Below are 20,314 nucleotides of genomic sequence, written 5' to 3'. Positions count from 1 at the left end.
TAGCAAATGTGAAAAGTCATGTCTCTTGTTACAAGTTAACTTGCATTATGTCAGTTCATTTCTCTTTTAGCCTGAAGTTATAAAATATTCATATATAATCAAGATATATTTGCAACAGTATTAAAGGATTCACTATGTACCTGACAGAAGTTCTGAAACCATTTTTCATGATTAAGTCATTGCTGTTATGTGTGTAAAACATTCAGATTACTCTATAGAACCATATTACCCTGCAACATATAGGGTTCCTATAGAGTATTATCAGAGCTTAGAATTTTATCACTTTCTGTGGAGACATATTATTGGACTAACAGTACTTTAGTAGCCTGCTATGTTTTGAGTGTTGTTTTTGAAATAAAGAAAGACTTAAAATAGGCCAGAAATTACAGTCTTTCGGTATTTAAGTGAATAATGAGTATACCACATAAAGATTTTAGAACACAATGACAAGTATTACAAACAGATGTAAAACAACAGTGAAAATTAAATACGAAATTTTGAGGTAAATGAACTGTCAGCGACAAGTTTAACTTATTAGAACAAGTCTCTTGTCAGAAAAAGTTTGAATATTATTTTAAAGGAAGAATGTGGATTGGTCCAGAGAGCAACTAAACCAAGCAGAAAGACTCAGACAGCCTCGTGTAGGAGGCCGACATGATGACACTGTCAGCAAAGGATATGATTGACCCTCTGGTTTTATCTTTTAAGTTTATGATAAGAGGGTCCTTACCTTCCTGGGCTTCTTTGGTGGCTCAGAGGGTTAAAGCATCTGCCTGCAATGTGGGAGACCTGGGTTCCATCCCTGGGTTGTAAAGAATGCCCTGGAGAAGGCATGGCAACCCACTCTAGTATTCTTGCCTGGAGAAGTCCATGGACAGAGGAGCCTGGCGGGCTACAGTCCATGGGGTCACAAAGAGTTGGACACAACTGAGCAACTAACACTTTCACTTTCATGTTAGTGTAATAACTAAATAGACAGGAATCAAAATCCTTTCTCCATTCATTCAAGCAGAGTACTTTTCTGAGCTCTGGTTATGAATAAACATGCCAGTCTTATGGTTGGTCATGAGGGTACAGATGCTATGTATGTACAAAGTTTGGTGTATAATAGACTTTAAGCAAATATTAGTCCTTCTCCCTTTTTAGGTCACATACAACACTATGATATGTGACTAGGAAATCTGTTAAGATTTATTATCTCCATATCAAGATCAAATACAATATACAGTCCAAAGGTTGAGGATATGAAGAAGTAACCTTTATTTTGGATGCTTGGCAGTTGTCTCTGAACATGTTTTCTCCTAATGCTCAGGTGGTTTAAAGGATGAGAAATAATTCAAGGGTTAAGTAGGGCCTTGGCCTACATCGTTCCTAAATGCCATCTGCTCAGCTAAGTGGATGCAGTCACAGCAGTTGTTCGTCAGGATTATTCATAGAAACAGGCACTACAGGGCCACCAGGGGAGAAGTTACCAGGAAGCTGCAGAGCTTAAGCTGCAGAACTTAAGCTGCAGAGAGCCTCACCTGCATGGGCCCCTATGTAGGCATCCAATTTGCAATTTGCACGCTTCTCCTTTAAGTGTGTGTGTGCTCAGTCATCTACAACTCTTGGCAACTTCATGGACTGTAGCCCACCAGTCTCTGTCCATGGCATTTTCCAGCCGAGAATACTGGAGTGGGTTGCCATTTTCTTCTCCTAGAGATCCTCCTGACCCAGGGATCAAACCTGCGCCTCCTGCATTGACAGGCGAACTCTTTACCACTGCACCCGCTGAACCCCTCTAATTAGATAACCTTCAGGCTCCACAAAACCTGGGTCCACTCTCAAGGGACTGTCAGGTAAAAGGGGAAAAAAATCAATACAATTGAAAAAGATGAGGTGGCCAATAGCAGGAAAAGCAAGTTTGGCTTCTATTGACCAAATAATGATTGGTAGTTACCATTGACCACTGATGCCCAGATGCCCTTGACCATAGCTAGTCCTTTCCTGTCCAGGAAGGTACTGTCTAGTCTAGCATCAGTCTAAGAATCATCCATATGAAGAAGTGATAAAGGAGATCACCTGGCAATCAGGGAATGTCAGTTACACTGCCCAGATATTTGGTTCCTCACAGTTTTAGGTGAGTGAAGGGGGAGGGATAAATGGAACCGATATTGTACTGATCTGACTCAGTATGTGCCCCCACATGGATTAGTCCCTGTATGGATATTATCACATTTTTATATTCTCACGTAAGTAATATCATCTAAATTGTAGCCTGGGAGATAAGAAGTAACCTCAGTATTTACCTGTAACTTGACAGCAACAACTTCTGTATTTTCCTGTTAACTTGTCAACGACAACAGTTGTACAGGTAGCATTGTGTGCACAGTCCTGTAGAGGCATTTGCAACTAAAATTAGAGCTGGGAACTAAAATGGTATTGCAAATACACTTATACCTACTGGGGCTTTCCTGGTGGCTCAGCTGGTAAAGAATCTGCCTGACTGGGTTCAATCCCTGGGTTGGGAAGATATCCTGGAGAAGGGAAAGCCTCCCCACTCCAGTATTCTGACCTGGAAAATTCCATGGACTGTATAGTCCATGGGGTTGCAAAGAGTCAGACATACCTGAGCGACTTTCACTTTCACTTTACACCTATTGTCATTCCCTTACACAAAGAGAAGTTTCTGTCCCTTAAAAAATTTTATGTAATCCTCTCTTTTAAAGAATCATCTTAAAAAAAAAAAAAAAAAAGAATCATCTTTGTCTCTTCTTATTTTGCAGGCCACCTCACTTTTGCTTATCATAGCATCAACAAAATATACCTTCACAGCATTTTACATTGCTTCCTAATCATTGAGTGAGATGTTATGTTTAGTAAGATAAGTGAATTTTCTTCAGGATGTGTTTGTCTATACTAGTCAAAATAAGTGAACAGCTTCAGCATCTGAAATGTTGTTGAGCTTTACATATCTAAAGGGTTTGATATAAAGATGGCCTTAAAGAATGTGATTATAAGCAAACTCACAGCTTCAGGAATGCTATCTAAGGCTTTTATTTTGGTGAAATTTGTATCTTTTGTTCCATAGATACTTTATTAAAAATTTAATAACCTTGTTCTTCTTTCCCTCTTTCTCTATTACAGATCCACATCCAGAGAACTGAAGGGTGTGACCATATGACCTGTTCACAGTGTAACACTAATTTTTGTTATCGATGTGGGGAGAGATACCGCCAGCTCCGTTTCTTTGGAGACCACACCTCAAACCTCAGTATATTTGGATGCAAATATCGCTACCTCCCAGAGAGACCTCACCTAAGGAGATTAGTGCGAGGGTCAGTCTGTGGTGAGTGTCCAACATTATTTATAGGAATCTTCCTCAGGAAGTATGCAGTGATGATGATAGAGCTTAGAAATGTAATCCAGCAGCTATGATAAATCTCAGCACCTGTCATGTATTCTAGTAGAGCCTTTAGCTGAAAATATGAGGAAGACATTTTCTCTCCTTTTGTGTTTAAAATAAAAAAAACTGAAGTTTGTTAACAGGACACTACCTATATAAGCAAGTGGATTTTGTTCAAAAAACGAGTAATTGAATATACCGCAGAAATGTGAAGTCATTAGTCTTCTGAAACCCTATTGTAAGTGATTTGGTAAAAGGGGACACTGTCACATTTATTTTTGTAGTGACGATACCTAGCAATGGGTCTTAACACATAACCTCTGTTTATTCACAGAAGACATAACAGTACAAGTTTTTAAATCCCTGTGTTTCAGAGTCTTGTGATAGAGTTCCACTGTACCTATATAGTTGATAAGTCATATATATTTTCTATTAGTATGTATTTTCTATTGTATTAGAAGTTAATATTAATAGCTAACAGTTAATGAAATGAGCATCAAATGCCTTCATTGCATACAAACCCAAGTTTAAATATCCATGGTTTTGATCCCTGGATCGGGAAGATCCCCTGGAGAAGGAAATGGCAACCCACTCCAGTATTCTTGCCTGGAGAATTCCATGGACAGAGGAATCTGATGGATTACAGTCCATAGGGTCACAAAGAGAGACTCGGACATGACTGAAGTAGCTTAGCATGCATGCATGAAATGCTTTTATGGATTGACTTTTTCCTGCTTTCTTCATCCTCAACAACACATGGTCTCATATACAAATATGCAAACATAAACACAGATACCTGCGTGCAGTGTTCTTCTGGCCTAATAGTTCTTCTTCTAATGGCTCCCTCCTCCTTTGGAATATACCTACCATGAAATTTCCTTTCTTTTTCATAACCCAGAACTCCATTATTTCTTCCTCTGGCAGTCTTTCTCACGTATGCAATACTTTTAAACATCATCCACATTTCTCCCTTTCTCCTTACCTCATGAAACTCTCTCATATCTCTCTTCAACCCTCCATCACTTCGTTAGGGTTGTAAAACCACTCACCTTGCTAGAATCATGGCAGGCTACTCAGAACAGTTGGTGGTAATGATATACTTCTGACAGCTAAACCACAGAACATATTTTTTAAACTTAATTTTATCATGTGGAAACCAGTACCATCATTTTCTAAAATCTTATATGATCTCTGTAAAACACTCTTCCTGAGCTTTATTTAGTTAAACGCAATGTTCCATAACCAGTAGCATTGAATATAGACAAGATTGGTTTTAATGATTTTTAATGCTTTTTGGTTTATTTGCATATAATAGTGTATGTTACAATTATATGACCAATATATGCTTACTAGTTTAGTAGGCTTTGGAGAGATAACTAGGGAATGTAACCACTATTTATAACAATACTACCATGAGAAAGCTAATTGCAAATTAAGTTTTTGAGCTATAACCTATTTGTAAGTCTATATATACAGAGAACAACCTGAAAACCAACGCCTGTATCTTTTCCTGCATTGCTGGTTCTTTTCTTTCCTACTTCAGTGCTATTTTGTTGCAGGATGTTTCCTTCCATTTTTATTTTTAATAATCTTTGATTAGACTGTGCTTTTTTTTTTTTTTTTCATTTTTCTGTTTAGTCATTCTTAAATAAAGCTGTTTCCCACCCTATTTGTCCAGTGATATTTGGACACCTTCTCTTTAGGTCCTCTCACTGTTTGCCTTGATGCCTCAGAATCCTCTTCCCAGATCATAAAATACAGCCAAGTTATTTAACAGCCTGTAGGATGGACAGGCCATAAAAACATTGTCAGCAGGGAAATAGTTTCTTTGTACTGTCTTCATTTTAAAATTTTACCGATTTCTGTAAATGGTTTCCTTTTGGGGCCCATTTTCGTGTGTGTGTGTGTGTACACGTGTGTACTCGTGTGTCAGGATGTACCTAACAAAGCAGGGAGCAGCTGGCCTTATAAGTTCTCCCTCCTACACATATTTTTCCACCTTCAGGACAGCTGTCAGATCACCTCAAACTGCTGTCAGACCATCACAGCTATGGCAGGAAAATGTGGACTTTTCTCCTATGGACAAACAGGGAAGAATACAGTAATCCATGTTACCCATTACATTTTACAAAATGGAATAAAATTATTTTATAAGCAGTGTTTTTAAATAAAAGAGCAGTTCAGTCTCAAACATCTCATCCCTACAAAAGGCAGGACAAGGAGTTACTGTGTCAGTCCCAAGCTTGCTTCCTCCCTGCCATGGAAGAGAGTAGGTGGATGGCAGCAAAGCCCTCCTCACCTCTGTTCCCTGACCTACAGTTTGGGAAGCCTGCAGATGTCCTTGGATAGAGACAGGAAAAGGGCCTGCCCTCCTCTCACGCCTGGAGGATGAGAAACAAGGTCTTCATTTCATGTCACCGTCTGCCCAGCCTCAGAGCAGAGGTGCTGCCTCTGGAGAATAAGACAGAGCAGCGATTGGAGGATGGTCAGCGGCTTCTGACGTGGAAGTATCTCCCTAGTCGGGAGTAGGCAGATTTTTCAGTGAATGGCTTCCCGGGTGGCTCAAACAGTAAAGAATCTGCCCACAATGCGGGGGACCTAGGTTCAGTCCCTGGGTCGGGAAGATCCCCTGGAGGAGGGGCATGGCAACCCACTCCAGTACCCTTGCCTGGAGAATCCCATGGACAGAGGAGCCTAGTGGGCTGCAGTCCATGGGGTCACAGAGTCAGACATGACTGAGTGACTAACACTTTCACTTTTACATTTTCAGGGAGGAGGCAGAGTTTTTCAGTGAATTTTTCACTTTTCATCTTTTAAAAGTGAAAAGATTTTTCACTTTTATTGGGAATAAAAGTGACAGAAAAATGCTTAGTTCTCATATTATTCCATACAAATATTCAAAGTATTAAAGCATACATTGGTGAAGAAAATACAGGTGTTTCATTGATTTCTTGTTGACAAGTAGCTTATATATAAAAATAGCTTATGCAAAAGAAATGGAGGCCCCCAAAAAATAAATATCAATTTTTTTAAAAAAAGAAAAGAAGTTTGGAACCAGAATTGAAGAAATAAAGATAGCTAATAAACATGTTTTAAAAGATTCAGCATTATTAGTAGTCAGAGAAATGTAAATTAAAATAAAATGAGGTTTCTTTGGATTATTGATTAGCAAATATTTTGTCAAGTTAATACTCTGTGCTGAATTTCCATACTCTATTGAATGAATTGGAAATTTTGTGCAGTTCTTTTACAAATAAATTTGATGGTAACGTGATAGACATTTTAAAATATGATAAATCTAGGCTGACAATGGTGTACATGCAAGTATAATTTAAAATAGCAGAAAAGGGAACAAAAAATAAGTACTAAAATATTTAAATAAGATAGGATATATGGATATGATAGAATGTTGTTTCAGCTATTAAGAATAGTATTTTAAAAGAATTATTATTGATCTAGGAATAACAGAATCTGAGCTTAACTGTCCTCAAGACAGTTTTAAAAGTAAACTTAAACATGTATCAAATATTGATTGCATGATTGTAGTAAGTTTATTCCCAGAGAAAAAGAGAGCACATATCTGGTTCTTCGAGTTCTGTGATGTTTGAAAGTAATAGCGCTGTTACTTTGCAGTCATGTTTTATGAAAATATATCATTCTTATGAAAATTGATAATTACTTAAAAAAGAAATATGAATGAGCACACTGAGCTACATGTACAGAAGAAAAAACAGATTCACTTAAAATATGCAAGTCAATATATTCTAAACTCAAGCATAGCTTTATGAGTGTACAAAATAGAATTGTTCAATGGGATTTAGTATTGCTTGATAAATTATATCATAGGTGAAAAATGTAAGTAAACCTCATGGTTAGACATTTTGTCAACTGAATGGCAATTTTTTCAAAATTAGATATTAAAAAATAAATTTCCTAAAAGAAATATTTTCTGTCTATATGTTTTCTGTGGTTCCAGAGACCCTTTCTTAAGAATAAAAAATGTTAATATTTTTCTGACAAATTTCCAACAAACGGCAGCATTATGTTTCTGTTTTCTAATGTAGTTGGTTATTCCAAATTACCATCCTTATTTATAGAATAGCATTGCTGCTTGATTCTTCAATAGCAATGTGATTCTACTGCAAAGTCCCCCCATCCCTTCCTCTTCTCTTGCTGTGCTTGGGTTCTGTAGCTGTTGCTACATGCTTTGAGATCAAGACGACCATGTAATGATAAAAATGACAATGTAAAGATGTTAACTGTTAGCCTCTATTTTTGTGCTAGTGCCTTGTAACACCAGTGGGATTCTAGTTGTGAACTGTGTGCTGTAACTAGAGTTTATTGTGATCACTGCTCAGTTATTCATTCAGAAGAAAAAATGCTGGTTGATGCCCCTGGCATCCTTACCAGTGTTTAGCCTTCTTATAGGCGCTTCCTTTTTAAGTTTGCTAAAACGATTTATTTGAATACCCTTCAGTATATTGTGTGTCTACTGGTAATTTTCTCTAACAGTAGTATTGAAACATCCCATCTGTCATTCAGTATATTAGATGTTCCTATTAGTTTTCTTTGGACCCAGGAAATATATAAATCATGTTTTCAGATGTGGGCTTGGGCAGAACCCTTAGTAAAAGTTTGCTAAAATGATTTATTTGAATACCCTTCAGTATATTGTGTGTCTACTGGTAATTTTCTCTAACAACAGTATTGAAACATCCCATTTGTCATTCAGTATATTAGATGTTCCTATTAGTTTTCTTTGGACCCAGGAAATATATAAATCATGTTTTCAGATGTGGGCTTGGGCAGAACCCTTAGTAGCACCTGCTAGCTCTCCATTTTGTGAGCTAATTAGATTTTCTTTGACCAGCTCAGGATGTGTCACTCCCTTTTTAGTCTTTCAGAATATTAAAAAAAAAAAAATTAAAATGGAAGCGATCTAAAGGAAAAGCACAAAGCTGAATGGTTCTGGTGGAATAAAGTGAGTCAGTAGCTTTAGAATTTTCTTGGTTGTATAAGGTAAGTAATTTATGAGATGGATGACTCATGTGCCCAGGATTTGAGTGAAATTACTAAATTTACATATTTGTTCTACACCTGATACATTTCCAGAGAAATATTGCCTTAATTATAATGACTCCTTAAAAATACACACTGTGATATTTAAAAGCGTTGCTGAATTTGTATCTTGGATTTAGTTTAAGACTCTCTAAATGGTTTGCCTTTTGTTTTCCAGCTGGAAAATTGTTCGTTGCACCTCTTATTCTGGTCTTGGGATTAGCACTAGGGGCCATAGCAGTTGTCATCGGTAAGAGACACTTAACGTATTTGAGATAAGAATTCTCTGGGTGCCATAGAGAGAACACGAATGTAAATGTAATAGTGAGTCAGTTATTAAGTAGGGGAGATACCTGTCCCATGCTTGCTCTAGATAAGCCATCAGTGCATGATTTATAGATTCAGAGGAGTGTGTTTCATATAGGATGTATTTGTGTGGCACTTTTTCAGTCCATGAATACTCTCATTCATATTTCTTATAAAGCATTATTAGACCTCTTTTAATACAAAAGTTAGTGTAACTAGTATTTTACCAAAAGATTCCAGTGGACGAGAACCCAGATTTTCCAATTCTGAGTTCAGTTTAGAGCATCAAAGGAAAGAGGCTCTGATACAGTTTGGTTAGTTCTAATGAAAGGATTTCCTGGGTCAAAAAGATACGTTTGATGTGTGTAGGAACACATGCCCAACATAAAATTGAGCACTGACAAATAGAAAATGTATCAGTGATAAATATAGTTTCATTCATACAGGTATATTAAAATACACATTTCAAGCAGTGATTCTGAGACTCTGGAGTGCTTTATAAGAACCATGAAGGCTGGTTAAAACACAAGTTAACGGGTCCTTGCCCTAGTTTCTGCTTCACTATAGAGACGGGACCCATGGATTTCTAGTTCTAAAAGGTTAGGTGACCGTTGTGCTGATGGTCCACGGACCACACTTTGAGAACCACTGCTTTAGAGACTTTAAAAGAAAACATGATAGCTAAAGGCTGCTTGGATAATTGTTCCACGTAGTAGATAGGATTTCTCTTTTTTTCCTACATAAATTGATTTTATATGTAAAGTTCTGTTTAGCAAGTAGTTTGTATGTGCAGGATAGATAGAGTTATAAAGTAACTGACATTTATAAGTGCTTACAATGAGTGAGGCTTTATGAAGTAGATGCTATTTCTGCATTCTACAGTTGAGGAAATTAAAGCTAGTCACTAGGACCTCACAAATGGTAGAATTGGGAATCAAAGCTGACATTTGCTCCACCCCCCATCTTCTTGAGTAACATGTTATATGGCCTGAAACCGAAGCATGAATATCAGTGTGAAAGATATGATCAGAGTTAATAAAGAAGACTTAAACTTGTTTTGGTATTGTGATTAAAAAAAATTTATATCAAAACTGGTGTCACAGACTCTGTTAAAAGGTGAGGAGAGAGTTTAAAAAACAAACAAAAAGAATAAAGAAGAGAATCTTGAAAAACTAAGTACGTTTCATAGCATAGATATCTTCCCTCTTTTCATGTATTGCTAAATAATGATTATTAATAAATAGCTTGCAAAATGAACATTTGAAAATAGAAACATTACAAATCTATAGTACTAAAAGCCTGTCCTTTTAATTAACTTTAATCTTTTTCTTTTTTTTTTAATCCCCAGGTTTATTTGTATTTCCTATCTATTGCCTTTGTAAAAAACAGAGAAAACGATCAAGGACAGGAATGCACTGGTAAATGCAGATGATGTCGCCTGACAGCGCTGGTCTGGGTAAGAACCGCATAGGATGATACCCGCGTCAGAGGGCTGCACCTTGGAACCGTCTAGAGGAACCTTCTGCCTCCTCTTCCCCCGTGTTCTCTGCAGGCCACAATGCCTCTAGCTCCAGTGCGTTCCCAACATGGTATCCTGTCTTTTCCGTATACAGATTGCTGCTTTTACGAAACGGTCACTTTCATAGACTATAAACATCTATATCATAACTCTTCATGGTTCTTGGAAGACAGTACTTCAGTTAGAACCAGTTATCCTCAGAACTGTCTGAGCATGTGTCTCCCGAGCATTGCTTAGACTCTCTGTCCCTGACTGTCCCTCCAGGCCTTCTTCTGAGACTTGGGGTGAATAACTCAAGTGCCCCCTGCACCAACGAGCAAGGCCACCTTTCAGAAGATGGAGGCTCACCACATGCACCTGTTTTCATCCATGGCCCAAGCGTATAATTCCTTCCTCCTTCAGATGCTCTAATTGTTCAAAAATCTCAATGCCCAAAAAGGAACTAATGAAACTAAATGAGAAGAATCATAGTTACCGAAGTGTATACGTGTAGGGGTGTGAATGTGTGTGTATATACATATCTATATTAAAACTAGGTCCAATACCTTGTTCTTGTCGAGTTCCATGCCTCTACACTATTTTTCCATATTTTTGTAGACATATTTAAAGATGATCGTTCCTTTGTGGGCATAATTTGGTAACATACTGAATTAAAGTCAATGTAGACAACAGGCTATTTTGATGTTGAACCTTTCTATTTCTTGCTGTTTCTCTGTGTGTCTCAGATGCACACACGGAAATTTGTGCATTGTCACCTCAAGGATTATCAAACTTTATAAACTGACAAAACTGATAGGTTGCTTCTAGGAAATTCTCGAGACCTAAACATTCAGTCTTCTTAGCAGATTTCTTACATGTTGGCATACTTGCTTCACTCTATAGTTAATTTAAATGAGTTTGCTGTAGAGAGAACTGCTGAGGCCTTTGAACATATCCCCATTCTGCTAATTGTTTAACCAACGTGATGATAGTAATTATGCTTTAGATTAAGCATATGGTATTATTTAAAACCCCACCCTCTCACCTCTCCTTTCTCTCTCTATTTGTCCCCAGGTTTTCATAAAAACAAATACTGTTTTTGAAGGATTTTTCTTATATTTAGTGCTTCAATGCATAATAATGTGTTGGTATCTTCTTATGGAGGGGTGACTTGAAACAAAACTTTTTATGTTCGCAGGTTTATCTAAAACATAAACTGCTTTTAGAGGAGGAAGCAAAAAATGAAAAAAAAATTTTTTTTTCAGGATGTTTTACCAAACTGAGAAGTCTTTAAAAGTAAGAAAAGGACAAATAACTGAATTGTGTTTTATTTTGTTTTCATTATGAGTATTCATCATTAAAGACCCCTAAGAAGCCTAGTTTCCACTTGTCTCCAAATACTTAACATTAGTTATTGGCATTGATGTAGCATTTACTTGTCAGCTTCCTTTTCTTAATTGAAATAGATTATGTGATAAAACATGCATTAACATGGATAGTTTGTCTTGTTGGGCTTCAGAGTATAACATTTATCATTTTTATTTGATCTAAAAAGTACATGATTGTGAAGTTTATGTGCACAGATAACAAGCCAGCACTTCCATTCTCTCTGAGTAACACTCAGAAAAACTTTACTGCTGGACTAGTCTATTTCCAGTTAGAGGAGGCTGTGTCCATTTATGGTCCTAGAATAGCATATTTCAAAAGCATAACATGATATAAGAAGTCATGCTGTAGCTTCACAAATTCATCCATGCCTCTACACTGTTTTTTCATTCATGCAACTATCTACCAATCCAACAACTATTTATTGAGTGCCTAGTATACATCCTTTAGTATGAAAACTGAGAGAATGGAAAGTTCTAGCCCTAAATCCACATAATTTTGTCAGAAAAGTGCTTAATTTTTGTAAATTAGTCTTTCCCTTCCTGGACTTAGGTGTTAGTTTAATGATGTGTGCATGTGATGAATTCTAAATCTAGTGGATGTGTCTATGTATGATATGTGTATGTATATATATTTAGATATATACATAGCTGCATATGAATACATATATACCAACTAGCTAAATAATATACTCTCTGGTCCTGGGTAATCTATTTCCTTAGGTTATTGTATCTGTGTGTCTGTTGTCTTTGGCCTACTCAGGGATTTTTTATTCCTTTCTTTGAATAACTTATCTTTTGGAGATATTTTTATATTATTTGGAAATGTTCCAGTTTTCCACTTACAGAGCAGTGTCTGTTATCAGTGAAGGCTCTCTCATCAACACTTGTGATAGTGTGCACAGCATTGCACAGGATTTTCATTTTTATATTTTGTAGACTTTTTAAAATTAATGTGTGCATTTTTCACTTTCAGAGTTGCTATATATCAGGCCTTTCCCTGCTAGTGACTTACAGTAGGTATTTGTGAATTTTTTTGCTAAGTGTCATTAAGATCTTAAAAAGGAAGGAGAAAGATAAATGAGATTATTTATATGTTAGTGCCAACATTGAGGGTAAAACAACCTTACCTTTTGGAGGAAATTTTAAAAATGACTTTAGAAAAAGAAGTATGTGTATAAGATGAATATCTTTTTATCCAAGGCTTATCATTTTAATATGTTTTCATTATAAATGTAATATATGCTCCTTTAAAAAAATCAGCTATAAGGAATTATAAAATACAAATTCCTCTGCTTTTCCCCACCCCTTATTTCCTAGGGGTAACCACTGTTAATGGTTTGGTTTAGGTCTTTCCAGATACTATCTAAAAATATACAAATAAGTAAATATGTATGTGTGTGTGTATCTGTGTATGTATTAGTTTTGTACAAATAGAATAATACTCACTGTCCTGTGACTATTTTTCATTTTACTATGTGTTGGTAGACATATTTCCATAAGTGTTTAAATAGAGTTACCTCATTCTTTTGTAAATTACTACATATTCCATTGAGGGGCATACATTAATTTAATCATCCCCCTATTAAGTGGACATCAAGATTGTTTTCACTTCTCTGTTACAAAACATTGGTGAAGACCCTTTACATATATTTTTGTCACTGTGTGAACATTTTCATAAGTTTTTAAATTTGGTTTTTATATTTGTAATAAAATTTTAATGCACTTTCAATGAATGCAGATCATAGAGATAATATATTTAAGACCCTTTTCTTGGAGAAAAAGTTGTGTAAAAGTGCACCATTTTTAAAGAAAAGCATATTTTGCAGGATAATTTGTCCTCATGCTTGATTAGCCCAATAAATATCTTGCCAACACAAAAGAACATTCACCTTATTCCAATAAAAATAAAATACAATGAGATGTCTATAATATAATGAGAGAAAGATACATTGATGTTTGGATTGCCTAGTTTCAAAACTTGAGGAATTTAAGTGAAATGGCTAAAGTGATCATGTTTGTCACATTTTTAAAAACACTATCCATGTTCATGCATGTTGTTCCACAGAGGAGCTTAATTATGCCATTGTGAAAAGTAGGAAGCAATATGTTGGTAATTATGAATGACCACATTATCCACAGAAAAATAATTTTGAGTGTACATAAAGTTGATGGTTTGTTGGGGTGCTTATAAACAGAACAGCATGACATTTATTTTACAACGATTCCCAGCATTTCCTGAAGACTTCTGTATGTGGAGTCAAGAAGAAAAGAGGAATCAAACCTTTTGGCACAAACAGCATTCTCTTGCCACCACCCTGATTTTCTGATAGGTGCTATTGTTTCCTAAAGGTAGAGCAGACTGGAAAACAATCAAAGATAATTAAACACTGGTCAGGTTACAACCTGATATCTTTAATTGTGCTGTCCTTTCTGTGATATCAGATTCATTAGTGCCTATCAGGAAATTCCCTGTCTTGTGTCACCCATCATCTCTTGAGTCCCAAGGCCACAGGTGAGTCTTTATCTTTTGATCCTATCACCCAAATAGATGGCCCAAGGCTCCCCTACAAGACTTTCAAACAGTTTTCCAGCCCTGAAACAACCCAACCTCATTTTCTCCACTTCTCTGAGACTCTAACCAGCTCCTCTACAGTAGAAAAGAGGAGGAAAGGAGTGGGTTAAAAACTCACTTAGGAACCTGCAAAGCAGTTTCATTCCTCCTGGACTTTTGTCAAATTACAGTACATCTGCCAACACATTGATCTAGTTTCTCCCTTATTAAACAATGCAGTTGTTTTTAACACTACAATTTTATAAGCTCTATTGAATTCATGATTATAAAGGTTAGTGGCCTAGGTAATATTAATTGGTATACTTCATTAAAGTACCAAGATAAAAATTCATACCAAATGCCATTTTATATTTGAATTTTTTATGCAAGCTGCACATATGCCTTAATGTCAGTCTTCCCATTGGATTGTGTGCTTAACCTTTCATATTTGTGGCCGAGATCTGTCTCAACTCTTGAAAGTAATCTTTCCTGTGGTCAGCTTTATTGTTTTGTGTTAATGCCGATTATAAATATAGCCTTAAGGTCCAATAATGCACTTTAAAATACTTGTGTCATTTTAAGTAATCTGACAGAGTTGAAGAAACTGATCACAATGTTTTGGTGGAGATAGTAGAATAACAGTGTTAGCAGATAGATGTCACTTCTTTAAATCTGGCAGGCAAGCAGGGAGAAGGGTCGAATCAGAAGCGGAAAATTTAAAACAAGTAAAACATACCTGAAAAAGATTCAGCCAAGTTTCCAAAACATATAGTAATTCTAAAAATTGGTATTAGGAGCTTGAATTTAGCAAGCAATTAATACATGTTACCTAATAACTTCATTGGTATATTTGTTTAAAATATTAACTTAGTTTCCACTGCAAGTTTTAGCTGCATTTTTTATTTTTCATGAAATCTATAAAAGATATTCCACCAACTAGTACCATAGTAAATAAAAACTACCGTTAATAGCCGGTGTAAGCATATTTTGTTGTTCAAATCATTGTATTTTAATTATGACATCTTCCTCTGGAAAATAAGTTGCAAATCCCATTTTAATATGAATATCCATAATTATTGTTTTAATAATTATGAAATAATTATACATTTGGTCTGAATGAAATCAGAGTCCAAATTTGGGGAGTATTCAAGATTGTGAAATGCTGCCTTTCCAATGCAAACCTTTAAAAGAGAAAGATACTTCTTTGTAAATCATAGAGGGGCTTCGCTGGTGGCTCAGATGGTGAAGAATCCACCTGCAATGCAGGAGACCTGGGTTCGATCCCTGGGCTGGGAAGATCCCCCGAAGGAGGGCATGGTTACCCACTCCAGTATTCTTGCTTGGAGAATCTCCATGGACAGAGGAGCCTGTAGGCTACAGTCCCTGGGGGTCACAAAGAGTCGGACATGACTAAGGGACTAGGCACTGCACAGAGGGTGAAACTATACTCATTTCACAGCCAACTGTCGTGTGGGGCTTGTACTGTCCATCGCTGTTCTGGGGCTGGAACTTTAGTCATTTAACCAAAATCCAAGAAGCAGAGTCTCAGTAGTGTGAGACTTGCAGTCGTCTCTTTGGATCATTAGCTGAAGCCTTCAAATATCACATACTTTACATTTCCTCATTAAAAAAAAAAAAGTATTAGTCACTCAGTCATGTCTGACCCCTTGCAACCCTATGGACTATATAGCCCCATACACAGTGCCAATTTTAGCAGCATGTAACTTTCCATGTTAGAAACTATGTTCTTTTTTGGCTAAAGAAGTGACTGTTTTAAGACTATCAATATGGCCTTAAAAGGCAATGAATTTAAAAAAAGACATAAAAGCTTGCTACTACCTTTTTTGGCCACTTCCTATTAGTTTACAAAAGAAATTTCATTAGGTGTATTTAACTCTGCTTTGCTTAGATTATACAACCTTATTAGCATAGAAAATATTTTTTTGTTTTTTCAGGGCTATCCCACATTTTTGTCTCTCTGATCCATCATACTACTTTTTCCCCTGCTTGTAAAGTGATACTCACATACTTGAACATCAAGTTTCTGTTTTCTTTCTAGATTTCCTAGTTATCTTGCTTTTTCCCTCTGTAGTCCCCTTACTGTCTTGACCGAATGTGGGATAAATTCTGTCTGACCATTAGCTTTTTTGACTCTAATGAAATCAAACTGAAAGGACCCCACAATTTGGCCTTGGTAGTAAATATAATATATACCTTGGCCTCTTTTTTCTGTAAGTTGAAACATGCCAGGACAGCTTGGAACACTGTCCCTCTTCTTGATACGAGTTGGAACACCCTGCCCTGCCCTCTTGTTGTTACTCAGCCCTTAAGTCCTGTTGAATTCTTTGTGACCCCATGGACGGCAGCATGCCAGGCCCAGCCCTCTGATAAGAAGTAAAATGAAGTAAAATGAATGAGATGTCAGTTGAATCAGAGAGCCTAGAAATACTCTAAAATGTAGCTTTCAAAATTGCTTCAGGACTATTGTAAGGTCAATATTGTGTTTGCATCTTGGGTGGACAGAAAGCACGTGTGGACATTCATTCAGTGTGACCCCCAAGTCATTCTTGATTCCTCCACAATGGCCAGATGTGTGCCTGGGGGGTCTTTGTTTCAACAAAAATCCCACAGCTTGGTCTTAAGGCTGGATTTGTAATGTTGTTGCATTTGTATGTAAGACTTGACCATGGATCCTTACTCTGTGAACATTTTATTAGACTTTTTGATAATCTACAGTGGATAGCATTGAATATAACTCATATCAGCCCTTTTCTAGAGAAACCATGCAAAGTTTGCAAATGTTCAGCATTTTCATTGATATGATAACCCATACTCAAGGTATATTTAGTATAGGTTTATTATATAATATGGAAGAACTTAAGGGAGAGTCAAACTTGGGTGTTAAATGCCCCCCAAATTGCTGAGATAACGTTACTTCAGATTTTTCCTTGTAGCTGGCCCACTACTTTGGTTATCAGTTCCCTGTAAAGTTAGGTGTTCACCTCATGCTCCCACTGGAGAAATAGTGTGAATAAGTCAGTCAAGTTCTTAAAAATAATACTTTTCACTATATATTATTTCTTCTGTGTCCAAATATACCTTTATTCTTTCAAGTAAACACTAAATATATGATAGAGGTATCTGAAATTTTCAGTTTATACAAAATTAGCATGCTTTGTGTTCCTTTATAAAGAAAATTCTAGGTAAAGTGTGATTTTTATCAGCTGATTACAAACCCTTTCCTTAAGACATATTATTTTAAATTCTATATGACAAGAGCTTAATTTTGTTATTTGATCATATTCATCATAATTAAAGTCTTTAGATGGTCTTGAAAAAAGTAAACCTACCTTGTATTTTGTATGAAACTTAGAACACTAATTGGTATATTGGCATATATATATATACCTTAACAAGGACAATCTGTTACAGGTTTTGAATGTAAAAATTAATTGGCAATCTTGTTTATTATGAAAGAAATTATTAGCTTAATAAGTAATAAGTTCTGAGATATCATAAAAATAATTTTGTGTGGAGAGAACACAAAAACAGTGGCATAAAAATGTTGTTAGGTTAACACATTATTTATTAAGAAGCCACGACAGTTAGTTGTTTTGTTTCTATTGCAAACAAAATTATTAGATGTCTTCGTGAAACAAATTTATTTATATGTATATGTTGCAAAATTGTGGGCCTATTCTCTTTTTCAAAAAGAATTTAAAATACTAAAAAGAAAACATTTGAGTCTTTAACCTGCCATTATTGTATATTTAGAAATTGCAGTTCTAAGGAATACATTTTACTTCCTTTGAATTACCAGAATATAGTCCATTTAAATGACCTTCTCACAAACAATAGCAAATGAGAAGAATGTCTTAATTTTAAGATGGGTGACTCACTTGTAGGTCGCACCAGATCTTGTCCATAGCCTCCTTACATGCTTTTCTTTCTCTGTAACATTAATAATGCCATACTCCTTTTCATAGTAACATATGAGCCTGGTTGAAAAGAGATTTTCTTTGCTTTTTCAATGACCTTGGCAAATATTTATGTAATTTTACTTTTTATCCCTTTCTACATTTCATTGGTCATTTCATATTAACTTTGGTATTCATAAAACTATGTGGAGGAAGTCATTTTGAATATATTTTAAGAATGAGGCATATAGAAATAAAATAGAAAATATTAATACTCTTTTGTAGAAATTGCTAAAAGAAAATTGGAAAGGAAACAAATTCTGTTGTGATGAAAATGTTGAAAAATTGGGAGTGTTTAAGACTTTGATTTCTTACATTTTCAGAGTGATCGGCTTCTTATCTCCAAGTGGTTATTTCATGCTGTTGGTCCCATGAATTGTGCTTTTAGCATAATATATAATTCCTCCCCCCACTATTCTAGTGTTTATACATTAATTACTTTTAAGAAAAGAAGAAATTAGTGAATTAAGGTTGGGGAAACTGGGTTTATTACCATTTTCCAATAGCACTAATGTATAGTCCCTTTAACCTTCCATATGGTGCTTTGTGTGATGAGAGTATGAAACATTTATCTATGTTATTAGTGCCTTATTTTTTCACTTGACTTTGTTTCTTATCTGAAGAGCCATATATTTTTGTGAGTGTTTCTTTGTCCTTCTATTTAAAGTGCTGATGAGACACTTTAGGAATATATATATGTAGGCTGCATTCGCCACCTTCATTCACTGTATTTTCTCCAGAACAGCAGGTTAGCCAATATATTTTTCTTAGATTCATCATCATTGTTAAGCTAAAGTATTTTAAAAAAGGATCTTAAACACCATAAACTGAAGCCATTACAACTGAAATGTGTTTTTAAGCCACCAAAAAGAATACTGATTATTAAAGTTTAAAACAAGAATTGGAATGGCTATAAGTCTTTATAGCTCCAATTAGGACAAAATTACTTTACAAAGTATTAAAAATAAAAGTAATTATGTGGTACTTCAGGAATTTGACCAGTTCACTACCACTTGTCTTTGATAATATTTTGTCTGTAATTCCACAGAGATGCCGAAGAATGATGGTGTTTGCTATTTAAATGGAGTTACTCATTCACAGTGGGCTTTATCAACAGTGAGACATTTGGACAATATATTATCCTGCTCTTCTTGGTCTTTGCCTTTTGTGTTAGTTTTATACAAAAAGCTGGTGTTGTTGTATTCTTTATGTACCATAGTATATAATTCAGCTTTTCCTGATGAATGTATAATGAATAATGAAAATAAATCATGTGTTTAGAAAAGACAAAGTCACAGGTTGTATATGCAAATATGTGTAAATATTTGACAAAGAAAAAAGAGGAGAAGAATCTTCCTGCCAACAGATACGTCCTGCTGGATGGGACATGGAAATTAACAGATTTTTTTTTTTTCTTTAAGCAGTGAAATTTAAAAATCTATTACCTCAAGAATTTTCAGTGGATATGTATCAATGTAATGATCCTTCTTCATAAATACATTCTCACTTGCTGCTGGCAGTAAAAGCAACCCACATGTCAGATCACACAAATTTTAGGGTCAAGCCTTTCAAAAGATGGACACCTTCTAAGACTTTGGAGTCCACAATTTTGAGCTTTTACTAATGTCCCTATGGCTCTGTATTGTGGTTGGGCTTCTACATTTATCTTTTGTTGTTTTTGGTTGATTGTTTTAGAATGGAAGGGTAATCTTAATCATGAGACCAGATCTCATGGAGGGGTGTAACAACATTCACTCTACTTGGATGCAGACTATAAAGGGAACCAGCTGCTTTGTCACTGTATGAACTGTTGTGTGGATTCCTGTGGAGTGCTGTTTACTTGCATGATGTGTGCAGGACATCATGCACCGTCATCTAGCAATGCTTAATAAAAGTTTTTAAAAGAGAAGACTCGTGGTTTTTTTCCCAGTAGATTTGGAATTTAAAGACATCAAAAGGTAAAATTGGTCAGTGTGGAAATTACACGTATGTAAGTAAATCTGGAAAGTTACTGAAGTCATTTCTGCACCAGATTCTGAAGAATGGAAAAGCAGGAATGCACAGAAATTCATGGGTGTGCATTTTAGAAGGCGGGTCGTGTGGTGTTGCTGTGGCAGAGTTTGAGGAAAGCATGCAGGACAGTGACGGTCA

General features: G+C 35.8%; 1 protein-coding gene across 1 annotated transcript in view; it reads left to right on the top strand.

Moving 5' to 3' along the window:
• The window catches only part of RNF217 (ring finger protein 217), a 124,743-nt gene extending 104,671 nt beyond the window's left edge, over positions 1-20,072 (top strand). Inside the window, exons 4-6 of the mRNA XM_061131939.1 lie at positions 3,127-3,328; positions 8,622-8,693; positions 10,098-20,072. Of these exons, the coding sequence (XP_060987922.1) occupies positions 3,127-3,328; positions 8,622-8,693; positions 10,098-10,171 (348 nt within the window). The 3' untranslated portion in view covers positions 10,172-20,072. The remainder of the gene's footprint in view (positions 1-3,126; positions 3,329-8,621; positions 8,694-10,097) is intronic.
• Positions 20,073-20,314: the final 242 nt, after the last annotated feature.

This window comes from Dama dama, chromosome 28 (genome assembly GCF_033118175.1).
Source record: "Dama dama isolate Ldn47 chromosome 28, ASM3311817v1, whole genome shotgun sequence".
Classification (NCBI taxonomy): domain Eukaryota; kingdom Metazoa; phylum Chordata; class Mammalia; order Artiodactyla; family Cervidae; genus Dama; species Dama dama.
This window is presented reverse-complemented; position numbering and strand designations above follow the sequence as displayed.